Here is a 15,500-nt window from a genome sequence, read left to right on the forward strand (position 1 = left end):
GCTGCTGAGGAAGCATGCGAATTAAGTACAGAAAAGGGAGAATTGATCCCACAAATTTACATAATTATATTTATATAAACAATAATTTAAATAATTAAATATAAATAAAATAATTTAAAAGATAGATTATAAATGGAAGTGAGACGCAGCATAATGTAATGGTTATGAAGGTACACCTACTAGCTACGCGGCCTTGGGCAAGTTGCTTAGTCTCTTTGTGCCTCATACGTAAAATGAGAATACAAATAGACCCTACTTTGAGAGCTATTATTAAAAATTAATAACTTATGTTTTTAGGGTGCTTAGAATAGTGCTTGGCAAATGATATGTTCTATAGAAGTTATGTTTAATACATAAGTAAAATATAAAAGAGGCAACAAGAAAGTTTATAAAATTTAAACCCTATCATCAAGTTTGTCTTCTTCAAAAATATTAAATTTTGCTGGGTGCAGTGGCTCACACCTGTGAGCCTAGCACTTTGGAAGGTTGAGGCAGGAGGACTGCTGAACCCAGGAGTTTGAGACCAGCCTAGGCAACAGTGCAAGACCTCTCTCTACAAAAAAATTTTAAAAATTAGTCAGGCATGGTGGCACATGCCACCAGCTACCAGGGAGGCTGAGATAGAAAGATAGCCTGAGCCCAGGAGATCAAGACTGCAATGAGTTGTGATAGTGTCACTGCACTCCAACCTAGCAACAGAGCAAAACCCTAATTCAAAAAATATATATACATATGTATATATGCTCTGTTCTATGTGCTTCACATGCATTGATTTATTTGTTCCTCACAATAGAACTGTAAGGTTGTTAGTAATATGGTCTCCATTTTACAGATGAGAAAACTAGAGCACTGAGAAGTCAAGTCACTTAAGTTCACAAAGCTAGTACAAAGTAGAACTAAATCTGAATCCAAGTCATCTGGTTTCCAAATCACTCTTAACCCCTACATCCCTCACATACAATCTTTATGAGAAGTCCTGGTCTTAATTATTAGAATCAATAATGAGAATAGATATGGAAACAAACTCTGGTGAGAGATGTAGTAGAAGCTCAGATGCTAAGTGACTCCTGTGAGCCTTACATTCTTAAGGTAACTGCATAAATGCCCTGCAAGCTTTAATAACACCCTAAGGGAAAGAAAATTTTGCACCTAGGAATATTCAAAATTGGTCTTGACTGGTGGGCTCTAAAACAAGTGCTCCGTTACTATTCACTATACAAATATGATCCCTCTAAAGAAACTACGAGTATAGATTACCCCATCTCCAAGAAGGAAATAATATACTCCTCCCTAAACTGCAACCCTATTTGTTACAGAACATTAGCTGGCAAAATTTTAACCAGCACTTAAGGGACAAGCAGAGTAAAAGGCAAACACAATGCAAAAGAAATGGTTGAGAGGTTTGAAAAAAAAAAAACAGGAGAGTACAGAATCACAGAAACCATGAAGAAAGACTATTTTAAAAGGAAGTAGTAGTTCATGAAGTCAATTGCTAACAGAATATTAAGGAAGATATGAACAGAAAAGCACCTACTGGATTTAATATGAAGGAGACAGTAACCTTGGAAAAGGAATAATTAATAGAGTGCTGAGGAGTCAAAATCAAACCATGATGGGTTGAAGAGTTTGTGGGAAGGGAATGAAATGCTTTTCAGATAATTCTTTCAAAAACTTCAGTTTAAAGGGAAGAAGAACATGAAGACCTAACAATCACTTATGCTACTATGTGCCAATGTTCGAAGAGTATTATATATTTTAAATAATACACCAATACTATAACATAGGTAATAGTACAAGGTACTATTACCATTTTACAGACAAGAAAAGTAAAGTATACAGATTTTAACATAAGGGTAAAAAGCTGGAAAGTGATGGAGTTGGTACTAATATTTATTGTTTAATTTTTTTTTTTTTTTGAGTTGGAGTCTCACTCTGTCACCCAGACTGGAGTGCAGTGGCCGCTCCCGGCCACCGCAGCCTCGACCTGCTGGGCTCCGGCGATCCTTCCACCTCAGCCTTCCGAGTAGCCGGAATTACAGGCGCACGCTACCACGCCCGGCTGATTTTTTGATTTATTGTAGAGATGAGGTCTTGCTGCCCAGGCGGGTCTCGAACCCGCGGGCTCAGGCAATCCACTCACCTCAGCCTCCCAAAGGCGCGGGATTACAGGCTGAGCCACCGAGCCCGGTTTATTGTTTAATTTTTTGAAACATAATTCCAAGTTTACAAGAAGAGTAAAAAGAATTTCCAGATATCCTTCGCCTAGATTCCTCAAATGTTAACATTTCACTACATTTATGTTAGTTATCTCTCTGGTATACACACGCATTTTGTTTTCTTAACTGTAAGTTGCAGTTCAACCCCAAGATACTTGAGTGTAAACTTCCTACAAAAAGGAATACTCTTACATAACCACGGTAAAATAATTTTAATATCAGGAAATTAAACAGTGAACCAATACTATTATCTAATCTACAGATTTTATTGAGATTTTTCCAACTGTTCCTAAAATATCCTTTATAGAAAAAGAAAAAACAAAAACATATGTTGTACAAGTGGGGTGGCTAACTCCTGTGGTCCCAGCACTTTAAAGGAGACTAAGATGGGTGGATTACTTGAAACCAGGAGTTGAGACTAGCCTGCGCAACTTAGTGGGTCCCATCTCTAAAAAAACTAATAATAATTTTAAAAATTAGCTGAGCATGATGGTGTGTGCTTGTAGTCTTAGCTACGTGGGAGGCTGAGGTGAGAGGATGGCTTGAGCCCAGGAGTTTGAGGTTGCAGTGAGCTATGATCATGCCATTGCATGCCAGCCTGGACAACAAAGTGAGACCTGGTCTCTTAAAAAAAAAAAAAAAAAGTTTATGTTGCATAGTATGCCATATCCTTTTAGTCTCTTAATATGGAAAAGTATCTGAATTTTTCTTTGCATTTCATGACACTGACATTTTTAAAGCATACAGCCCAGTTATATTTTGTAGAATACCCTCAATTTAGGTTTGTCTCATTTTTCGGAATGATTAGATTCAAATCATTCACTTTTGGCAGGAATGTAATAGCTTTGATGCTGAATTCTTTTCCATGTATCACATCAGAAGGTACATGATCCCATTACTGCCAATGTTAACTACGTTCATGCATCTGCTAGGTTTCTCCATTTTAAGTCACTATTTTAACCTTCATAATTTAATGTATCTTACAAGGATATACCTTGAGACTGTAAATATTCTGATACTCCTCACATTTTCACCCACTAGTTTTCCCCCAGCTCTGAAATGAGCCATTTCTCTGAGGAGTATTGGATTCCTTAAGTGGAGTGTATTTAAAAACCAAGATCTACCATAAAAAGGATGAAGTACTATATTCTACATAAAAACATGCTTAGTGAAGGAAGTCAGAAACAAAAGACCACATATTGTCCAGAAGGGGCAAATCCATAGAGACAGAAAGTAGACTAGTGGCAGCTAGGAAAAAAAGTAAAGGGAAGTTGGCGTATGATATTTTTCAGGTATGAGTTTTTTTAGGGGTGATGACAATGCTCTGCAATTACATAGTAGCAATTGGTTGCACAATCTTATGAGTATACCAAAACTACTGTATTACACACTTCAAAGGTATAAAATTATATTTCAATAAAAAAAGCCTTGGACACAGGTGTGCTCACTCATACTGGGGTATTATTGTTCCTAGGCCTACACAAAGGACAGAACTAAGGAACAGAAGTCTATATATTCATTTTCAAATTCATGTGATACAAATGTGCATTATACGTTCACACGACATCTAATTATCTATATATAAAACCCATTGAGTTCACATTGCTGCCTCCAATTTTTTTTTTTTTAAGTTGGAGTCTCACTCCTTCACCCAGGCTGGAGTGCAGCAGCACGCATGCTCGTGGTCACCCCAGCGTCAACCTGCGAGGCTCCAGCAAACCTTCTACCTTAGCCTTCCAAATAGCTGGTACTACAGGCATGCGCTACCAAACCCAGCTATTTTTTATTTTAATGCAGAGACGAGGGCTCACCAAGTTGCCCAAGCGGGTGTCAAACTCGCGGGCTCAGGCAATCCACTCGCCTCGGCCTCCCAAAGTGCTGGGATGACAGGCTGAGGCACTGACCCCAGCCTCCAATTCTAACCTAACATTGAAGGGTTCATTCCATTCTGCTCCTTTCAGAGGTGTAAATGCCCTCCTACAACAGTTTGAGAACTTAGAACCAGAATTTAAATCCATACAGTTCTTCTCTCCTAACTACTACCCTTCAGGATGACCACTTATTTTAATGACACGATAACACACTGGGTACAATTTAGCAAACATCTCTTAATTGATACTCACAGTGATACTGTCCAGTAGTTTGGCCATATGTTTAATAATTTCACCATGCTGTGCAGGTTGCATTTGCAGCAATTTCTTTATAACAACCACACTTTCAGCAACAACTATTTCTGAAAAAGACAGATTATTCATATTAAATATGTATAATTCGATTCAAATGCAATATGCTTAGTAAAATATAAACTTAATTAGCAAAACATCCTACATGACTTAAAACACTAGGTAGGCCAGGCTCAGTGGCTCAAGCCTGTAATCCCAGCACTTTGGGAGGCCAAGGCGAGAGGAGTGCCTGAGCCCAGGGGTTCAAGATCAGCCTGGTCAACTTGGTGAGACCTCGTCTCTACTATATATCGATAGATAGATAGATAGATAGATAGATAGATAGATAGATAGATAGATAGATAGATAGATAGATAGATAAACTAGCTGGGAGTGGTAGCACGTGCCAATAGTTCCAGCTAATTGGAAGGTTGAGGCGGAAGGATCGCCTGAGCCCAGCAAGTTGATGCTGGGGTGCTGTGACCAAGCCACTGCATTCCAGCCTGGGTGACAGAGTGAGACTCTGACTCAAAAAAAAAACAAAAACAAAACATTAGGTAAAAAGTATAACCATGAGTATACTCCTATATTTGGGGGGTTGAAGAGTTCACATTAATCTCTAGACTCTATTGCTGTCTCCCAGCTTCTGTTACCGCTTTGTAATCTCTGCTTCTTTAGGTCTGGAAAGCAATAGAGATTAGATTATGCTGTTCACCATAGTATTCTGTGTCTCTGGCTTTTATCCAGATCTCTCAAATATTGCTCTTTGATTCCTACTAATTATACAGTGGTAACCAAATAACTACAATCTAAATAGCATTTTCTCTATTCTACAGAAAACAACAAACTAAAAAAATTTCCTTAAGTGGTATGTCCAGCAAAGCAAGCAGTAAAGATTAGTAGTAGTAGGAAAGAGGTTACTATAGATTAAATAGCATGGACTTCAAAGCCAGAAAGAATGGGACTGAAAGCTGGATTGTTTCCATTTGCCCCCTAAATCCACTGTGCCTTTCTCTCTCCAACCCTGTGCCCTCAGAGGCCAATCTGGAAACTTCATCAACAACACTCTCTTGCTCCTTTTGGCTCTGTTAAGTCAACCGAAAGCATCAGCAGGAGATCAAGGAGAAGGAGAAGAAACTATACATTATCCTGGATCCCTCCCCTGCCACTTCCCTGGTATCACATGCAATCCCTGACTAAAGGTCTCAGGTCCTGGGAATGGCTCTCTCCTGCGGGTCTGGTAACTAACTGCTATAGCTCCTCATGCCCCTTGCCTTCAATCATAGGTTTGGTAAAGGCTTTCCACTGTTGCTAGCCTGTTAGCCCCAGGGTATTACATGATCCCATGATGATTTCCCTTAATCCTGCCCACACCTTATAAATAGTTCCTTTACTGAATTCTCTTCAAGCATCTCTTTCTGGTGTGCCATCTGTTTCTTGCCAAGGCCTTAACTAATAGTATTAACTACTACTGAAAGTGGCTAAGAAACAGATCCTTAAATTGGGATTAATGGGATTGAGTTATCATTCTAAAGTGGCCAATCAGTGGTCCAGTTTCTCTGGTGGCACAAGTAAGGAAATGTAATATAACTCACCTGGGCACCTGACCTTATGCAATGACTCTTACATAAACTAGTGTTAATGTTACTGATGCCAAGTAACATAAATCAATATTGCCTTTACTTATTAGTACTTTTTTGATTAATTAAGCTTTAAAGACACTCGAGATTCCCCTGGCATATATTACAAAGGTTTATTCTAATACTATACCAGAAACATCATAATTTGTGTCCCATTACTCTTTTTCACTAAAATGTATTTTCTTATCCTAACTCCCTTCAAAAAATGTAAATAAAATTTATCATCATTATAATCATTACTAAACATGTATTTCAAACTGAATATCTTTTCCCAATGGAATGATAAATATTAGCTAAAATTTAACTAATATTAATTCTTTAGTTTACAAAATGACATATTTCATTTTCTTCTTACAATAACACAAGGTAGGTACCTTATTACCATTTTAAAGAAGAAAGAGATATACATGGGCATTATATGACTTTGTCCAGAATTCAAACTCAGAACCAAAACATACCATTCTATCTGTAATAATGTTCTATGTTATTATTAGCAGGTATTACCTCCATAAAGACTACCTCTTGGTACGTGCTATGAGGAAAACAAAAGTAAATCAGAAAGAAACTCTGCCTTCATCAAACTTACACAACACTAGTAGAAAATGTAAAATGGTTACGTAAATACTATGCAAAGCAAAATATGGTAAGTGTGGTTTTAAAAAATCAATAGCATAAAAACCTATATTTTTAACAATCTGTTAATGCAAAATTAGCCTGATTAAGAAAAAATGCCACATATTCTTAATTCTCTACATGCAGAAGCAGGATTGGCTACAGGTAAAATATGTATTTGGCATCAGTTATGCTCTAATGCTATTAGTTTTCTAGTATTGCTGTCACAGATTACTACAAATGTAGTATCTTAAACCACATACATTTATCATGTCACAGTTCTAGAGTTGGAGTCTAACATACGGGTTTTACAGAGCTAAAATCAAGATGTCAACAGGGCTAAGTTCTCTCTGGAGGTTCTAGGAAAAATCTGTTCCTTGCCTTTTCCAACTTCTCAAGACTACCTACCTACCTTGGTCCAAGGACACCTTTCAACATTCACATCACCTTGAACTTCTGGCATTTTCTGACTTTCTTGCCTCTGTCTTTCTCTTATAAAGACCCATCTAATAACATTGGACCCTTACAAGTAATTTCCTCATCTTTAGAACCTTAATTATATTTGCAAAGTCCCTTTTGCCATGTAATTTAACATATTCACAGGTTCTGGGCATTAGGACCCAGGCATCTTTGGGACATCATTATTCTGCCTACCACAGGCGCCTCCTCATTCCATTCAGTAATTCTACTCTACTTTTCCTTCATGCTACCTCTTGGTTTCCAAAGACCTCAGCACTGTGGTGATACTCCAATAAAGGCACAAATTAACCCTATGCTCTGGACCTTTCCTAGCTTCCTCCTTGTCCTCAACAAAACTTAATGGAACGAAGTCTAAGTACAGTCTACTATTATACCCATTTTGCAAATTAGGAATCTGGTGCTCAGGTAGATTGACTAAGTTACTCAAGATAGACATTAACATTAATTCAAACACAAGTAGTCTAGTTCTACACATAAACAAGCAATGGTAACAGAGGTCGTGGCCAGTATATGGGAAAACTATAATACACTTGTTTTATATTACTATCTCTCTCCATTAGACTATGAGCTCCTTAAAGGCAGGAACCTTTTATAAGTAAATGTATATCTTATTAATGTATTCAACATTTATTAAATATCTAAACTGAGTCAAGTCCTTAGTAAAACACTTACTGAATTATTAAAAACTAGGCAAAAAAAAAAGTCTTCTGTCCCAATCCTTTTGGTTTACAGCAGATGGCAATAAGTTATTCAGACAAGCAAGTTTTGCTACTATGCTACCTAAAATGAATTACTTTAGTCAATTAAACTATCCTAAGTCAACTGAAAAATGGATTCTCCTACTAAAGGTTTTTAAGGAATCTGTTAATCAAATTAATATTAGAGAGAGAGAATAGACTGTTTTAGGGCAAGTTTTGAGTCTGCTTAAAAAGGTCCTCAAACACACACACACACCACTACAGGTTCAAGAGAACTACAATAAACATTTAAAAACATTGGACCCTAAATGCTATCCCTGAGGTTTAAAGATTCACTATCTAAAGAGATGATGAGGTATTCATTTCACCATGAAATCCAAGAACCACTAACTCCTAGAGCCTCAAAGGATCTTACAGAATTTAAAGAAACTCAGGTTTTATTCATAGTATTTATTCCTAAAAGTAAATCTGTTAATAGAAAGGAGTGCTATTGTCAGGGTGGCCATTTTAAAGATAAAATTATGATTACTTTCTTCTACGTTACTAATTTTAATATAAACATTCACCTCATTTGTTTTACCTCTCACTTTTATTGAGTCAGATTTTCAAATTACAAAAAAATGGTGTAGCATGTATGATAAAGAGATAATTGATAAGTTTCACGGGCTAATGATCATGATGCAACCAGAACCTGGACACCTCAATTTACATTTGTTGATATTCAAACTACAGGAAAAACCCATGGCTACAAAGAGTTTTGATTTACCAAAACAAAAAACTAAACATTAAAGTGTCAGGGTTTAAATCATAAATCCTCCAACTTTTGATTATATATTTTATTGGTCTCCCATTACCTAATTATAAAACAATCTATTATTTCCTAAACAGTGCTATAAGGGTAGAATATATATCTTTTAACTCAAAGTCAACAAATATTTTTTAAGAAATTAAAGACAAAACAAATCATGCTTTAAAATCTACAGCTTATAATTTTTCCATCAGGAAAAAAAAGAGTCAAAAAACAAAACTGAGAACACTTGAATATATTTTGTATTTGAAAGAACTAATAAATGTTCTAACTAATTTCGGGTGCTTTTTGTATGCAAATAAATTGTAAAAGAACAATTACCCTGGTAAACATTTGTTCATAACCTTTAATGTTATGACTTTATCTTCCCAAGGAGGGTATTTTATTTAGTCACATAGAACGTCATTATTAAAGATATAGAAAAATTTTAAAAACATGTTTTTAAAGTCAAATTTTAAAGCTTGACATAAAACAGAGACAAAAAGGACTGTTACTGTTAAAAACAGAAATAGATAAAATGATATGTATCATCTATCTCCTCTCGTTATTTTATGTAGACAATATTTTTCAATCTATCTCTTTGATAATTTTTGTTGGCACTAATTTGGAGTTTTTATTTATTTTCATTTTATTTTCTTAGACAGGGTTTCACTCGGTTGCCCAGGCTGGAGAGCAGCTTACCATAGTCTCAAACTTCTTGGCTAAAGTGATCCTCCTGCCTCACCTTCCAGAGTAGCTGGCACTACAGGCACAAACTACCAAGTTCAGTTAATTTTTCTATTTTTTGTAGAGATGAGGTCTAGCTTTGTTGCCCAGGATGACTCAAACTCCTGGTATCAAGTGATCCCCCTGTGTTGGCCTCCCAAAGGACTAAGATAACAGGTATGAGCCACCATGCCTAACCTTGGGGTTTTAATACTACATGTAGAAAAATGTTCTATCCATAATAATATCCTCAATTTATAAAATTTTAATGTTCACAACAAAAATTAATGCTATTTGGGAATAAATTTTTTCCATCAGAAGTACTTTCAACAATTTTACAGTTTTCTAAAGAGATCTACATGTGAGAAAAGATAATTAGGAATAATAGGATTATTATAGTAAAAAGATATTTTTCAAATAAAATATAAAAGATAATCAATTTTGTTATATTCTACTTCATGGCTATTGATATATACGTCAATATCTAGACATGACATGATTATATTTTAAATTCCACAAGTAATATCCATTATTTTACATGGAAAATTATGCTCTTCCTTAAAAAAATCCAAAAACTCATTTTAATCAACTATACAGTGATAAGCAATAATAAAAATCCTCTAAATAAATTATTTTAAAGGTGAAAGTTGACTTGTTTTTCTTCTTTTCTCTAAATGGTCCCATTTAGTCTAAAGTCATACACATAGAGATAACTGACACTCTGCCACAAAACAATACAAAATCTAGATGACATATTTCATTGAATATTATCTATCTACTTTTACCAAACACTTAGACAGTGTTTGGCTTTAAAAGATGATGCTGTTCCAAATTGATGGCTTTTAAATCTAGTTAACCTTGAATATAAAATTATTAGGTGAATTAATTTCTGAGAAAAAATTGTTGAAGATACACATCTAACACTTTTGATCTAGCTACCTCTCCAAGTTATAAAGTCATTTGCCTGCTTCTAGCACCCTCTGCAGGTGAACCAATATTATGCATAACTTATATAACATTAAAAAGCAGTAAAACAGAAAGGACACACAATGAAGGTGATTAAATTGCAAAGAAGTAAAACAAAGAAATTAAACTCAGGTCTGTTGCAGCAAAACAAATACTGTTTGCTAGTTAATTATCTAACTTACTAACACCAGGAAACCAGAATGTGTGCATTTATGTGCATTTCAAGGATAAAACGCTACTTATTGTGACCATACTACTGACACACAAAAAAAGCTAAAGTACAAAGATTAATAAAGGTTACAACTTACAGAAAATACCAAAAATATTTCAATTATAAGTCAGTTGAAAATAAAGTGAAATTGAACTTACCATCCCTGTTGGACAGCAAACAGACCAGGCCATTGAGGCACGTGTCAGTGACTTCTGAGATGTTGGTTGCACATCTGCCTATAGTCTGAATAGTGGCTGCTGCAAATTGTTTATCCTGGCTTTTCACATAGGTCTAAAAGACATTATTTCAATTAGTTTGTACACTGATACTATCAAGTGAACCAAACCCAATTAAGTTTTGTCACTATATAAGAATTCTAGCATATGTAATCTTCTCATAAGCACAACAGAAGGTCCCAATGATGACTTAGATTAACTTAGTTTTGTTTTTTTTACTTAAAGAATGTACCTACAGAAGCACTTTTTCAAGCCAGGCTCATTCACCTGTGGCCACAGTGGCTTGAGATTCCAAAACACATAGGAGGGAACAATCACCCAAAGACAGCAATTAGTTTAAGTGCAAGGTTGAAAGGGATGATGAGAGCTCTCTCTTTGGAGGTTTCAGTTCATTTACCAGCAGCATCTGTGAATCTATGAAAAAAGAGGCCACTTTTTCAGACATTAAACCTAAAATTGGAAGAAAAGGAAGAAAAGGACCTGTATGCTATTTATAGACATTTTACTTTCAAAATGCATCACAATGGTTCTAAAGCTACAACAAAAGCTACAATAGTGAGCAGCATTTCAATAAAGACTATATAACTGCTCAGTTTTTAACAAAATATACTTTTAATATAGGTTTTCTACGAAAGCATACTTTAAAGATACACTAAATAGTATATTTATATATACAAATTTTTAAAAAGAAATAAATCACTGATTTAACAACAGGAAGTTAAGAGATCTTTACAAAATTTATAATAGCCCTAGAGAATTTCACTTAGTTTAGAACTCTCCTAATTTAAAAACTAAGCTTTCATTGTTTACAGAAATAAATGTATTTCTAACATGCATATTTATATTTTATATCACGTTTACATAGGAATTAATATCCCATTTACATCTGAAATTTGTAAGTAACATTCCCAACCTAAATGAGAAGTACAAAATGTAGAACTAATACTAAGGTTATTTAAATGCAAAAAAGGGTATACATTTAAATGGTGTCTAAATAACAAATTGGGGGAGAAAAACCTAAAGATATCTAAAAAATACACAAATTTAGTGAAAAGGGTACTAAGAAGATGATTAAGTGATGAAGAAACAAATTAAATTTTCGTAGTTCCACAAAGGCAATAACAATTGTACTTACACTGTTCCCGAACAGGTTAGTTAATTTTTTCAACTAAAAAATATATTCATGAGTCTTTAGAAGAATTTTACCGAAAAAGTTATTAAAAACAAACTGCATAACTATTAAAATAACACACAAACATGGATATAAGGTACAAATTTAGACAGTGATAAAAATGAATACATGATGCTGGAGAGGATGCAAGGAAAAGGGAACGCTTCTATACTGTTGGTAGGAGCGTAAACTAGTACAACCTCTATGGAAAACAGTGTGATGATTCCTGAAGATATAAAAATTGACCTTCCATATGACCCAGTACTCCCCTTCTAGGAATATACCCAGAACTCAAATCATTCTATAAAAAAGATACCTGCACACACATGTTTATTGTAGCACTATTCACAATAGCAAAAACATGGAACCAACCCATGTTTGTGCTGCCAATCAAAAGTGGAGTGGATTAAAAAAAAGTGATACATGTACACAATGGAATATTACACAGTCACGAAGAAAGACAAAACTATGAACTTCACAGCAAATTGGATGGATATAGAGTCTGTAATACTCAGTGATCTATTACAGAATCAAAGAACTGACTACCACATGTTCTCACTCATAAGCAGACCCTGAACATTTACCACAATACTATAAGAAAGGGATTGGCAGTAGTGGGAATTTGCCAGGGGAGGGGAGAGGCACATAACATCAATAAGAATTCCTGATCTCAAACCAGATAGAGAAGGCCAAAGGGAGTCCCAAACTTTACCTGCACAATGACCACTTATGTACCTAAGCCTGAATTGTACCTCACATCTTTAAAATTAAAAATTAAAAAAAAGAATGCATGAAGAAAGAACATAGTTAAAAGTCTGACTAAAACATGAACCTTATTAAACATCCTGATACTGAATGGACTAGATCACCTATATTCTCAAACAGGTCTAGTGTGTAGCCTCTATACAACCAAACAAATTCACAAGATTACCTAAGACTCCCTTCCTACAATCCCAGGACATTAGCAAAAAGTGGACAATGAGGTTGGGCATAGTGGTTCCTACCTATAATCCCAGAGCTTTGGGAGGCTAGACAGCAAGATCCCTGTCTCCACACACATACAAAACAAAAAAACAAAAAATTAGCCAGGTGTGGTGGTGTGTGCTGATAGTTACAGCTACATGGGAGGCTGGGGCAGTAGGATCTCGAGCCCAGAAGTTGGAAGTTACAATGAGCTGCACCACTGCACTCCAGTCTGGGTGAGAAAGCAACACCCTGTCTCTCTTTCTAAAAAAAAAAAAAAACAACAGTGAGAGGACTTGAGAGAGATTACACAGGATAATAGGAAAATGGACATACATGAGCAAATACTAAGACCAAAACTTGAAAATAAATAAACAAAATTATAAGAATGAAAAGCAAATGGATGAAAAGCAAAAAGCTATGGATCATAGCTATAAGATTACTCGATAAGATCTTTTTCTGGCATATAAATGTGAGTTTTAAAGACATCTTAATTTTGTAAGAAATTTTTCTAGAAAAACATACAGCACGGAAGTAGAGTAACGCAGTTATGAAAATATAAATCACAGGCATACCATAATATTCTATTATTCCTGAAAAAGGTTTAAAAATCACATAGCTAAAAATGAATAATGTCTATATTGTCTATATCCTTATAAAAAATTTAATATGGGCTTATGGAAGAATTATACTAACAAATAATCCTATAAAAGTTGGAGACTGATGAAAACCCTGTGATTAGTATATAGCATGTGATACGTTTTTGTTAAGAAAACTGGTGAAAGAATGTAAAACTCATAATACTGATATAAAGTTTTCTATGGCTGCGCTATACCAATAAGGCTTCAGGGATGACTCTTCCATCATAAAGGACATAATGTCCATGAAGAAATTTTTGAACAGTGTTTTTTGGGGACGTGCAACTAAAAAGATGTCCATGCATCAGTACACATGGTTTAAAAACACAACCAAACAAATCAAAACAAGAACAACAATTAAACAATTTTAAAAATCATGGTGGATCATTATAAACCAAAATTGTTTTTAGTTATCCAAGAGGATAAGGGGTCAGTTTCCAAAATAGTGATAGGTCAATCACATAGGGATAATCAGGTAAGAAACAAAGCCATTTTCATGAATGTCGAATATAGAAAGGACCACCAATAATGACAGCACAAAAATACAAAATCTTTACCAGAAATAAAATTTCAAACAAAGACAGAATTATAAACCAATGTCTTTCAAGTTCTATGAAAATATAAAAGGGACTATTATTCCATTTCCCTAAATCAACAAATTTATGGTTAATGTTTATTCTTGGAAATTTATGAACATCTTAGTTGGCAGTCTTGTCTCAAATCACTGTTATTTACACAATTAGATGTTTCTAGATTGAGAAAGATATATATTTAAGATTGAACGTACGTTTTAGAAGTTATTTTATAATTAGCATTGTACACAAACCTGAAATTCTCGAAGAAGAGTTGATATGTTGGCTTCATTTGCCAAGTTTGTCAAAATTTCAAGCTAAAGTAGAAAAAGAGAAAGTACACATTTAAAAAGAGGTACCAATTTGAACATGATATAGGTTAGGCATATAGTTGAAAGATAACATCTATTTTTAAAAAATCATATTGTCACCAGTGTGGTGAAGCGTTATACTCTTCAGGTGAACTTAGTCTCTATTCTTTTCTTTTCTTTTGTTTTTTTTGAGTTGGAGTCTCACTCTGTCGCCCAGACTGGAGTGCAGTGGCCGCTCCCGGCCACCGCAGCCTCGACCTGCTGGGCTCCGGCGATCCTTCCGCCTCAGCCTTCCAAGTAGCTGGAATTACAGGCATGCGCTACCACGCCCGGCTGATTTTTTGATTTATTGTAGAGATGAGGTCTCGCTGCCCAGGCGGGTCTCGAACCCGCGGGCTCAGGCAATCCACTCACCTCAGCCTCCCAAAGGCGCGGGATTACAGGCTGAGCCACCGAGCCCGGCTTAGTCTCTATTCTTAAGTCCACAATTAGAAACTAGACAATTGCTGGTTCTTAAAACATAATTAGGAAAAAAAGAATCTCACATTTTCACTAATTATTTGTCCCGACTTTACAACTTATATCTAATTACTCTAAAGAGTTTAAGCTAGTTTGACTTTGCCTTTTTTTATTAGTTATTACCAAATTTTGTAACAATTATTTTATAGCATTTTACAACGAACTTTTGTCTTTTATTAGTAAAGTTAGAAAACAATCTGTCCTTCATGTTAATACCTCTGTTTTCCTAATACCAATTAATTCTCTTGATTTTCTCCTATATTCTCATACAATTCCAAATACCTGGACATTTAAATTCCCACTTTTAGATTTATTAGTATAAGAAATGTGTAATTAAAAGTCCATCTCTCAAGTTGGATGGATTTACAGTCTATCATACTCAGTGATCTAACACAGAAACAAAGAACTGGGTACCACATGTTCTCGTTCATAAGTGGATCCTGAACATTTATCATAATACTACAAGAAAGGGATTGGCAGTAGCCAGACACTGCTGGGGGTGGGGGCCACCTAACATCAATAAGCATACCTAGCCGGGCTCGGTGGCTCAGTCTGTAATCCCGCGCCTTTGGGAGGCTGAGGTGAGTGGACT

General features: G+C 35.3%; 1 protein-coding gene across 1 annotated transcript in view; it reads right to left on the bottom strand.

The window, feature by feature from the left end:
- AP3B1 (adaptor related protein complex 3 beta 1 subunit) overlaps positions 1-15,500 on the bottom strand; it is a 245,200-nt gene that overhangs the window by 138,157 nt on the left and 91,543 nt on the right. Inside the window, exons 11-13 of the mRNA XM_008049368.2 lie at positions 14,333-14,395; positions 10,657-10,789; positions 4,340-4,449 (exon numbers count right to left, since the gene is read on the bottom strand). Coding sequence (XP_008047559.1) covers positions 4,340-4,449; positions 10,657-10,789; positions 14,333-14,395 — 306 coding nt within the window. The remainder of the gene's footprint in view (positions 1-4,339; positions 4,450-10,656; positions 10,790-14,332; positions 14,396-15,500) is intronic.

Source organism: Carlito syrichta, unplaced genomic scaffold, assembly GCF_000164805.1.
Source record: "Carlito syrichta isolate Samal-C Ts95f unplaced genomic scaffold, Tarsius_syrichta-2.0.1 Scaffold133743, whole genome shotgun sequence".
Taxonomy (NCBI): domain Eukaryota; kingdom Metazoa; phylum Chordata; class Mammalia; order Primates; family Tarsiidae; genus Carlito; species Carlito syrichta.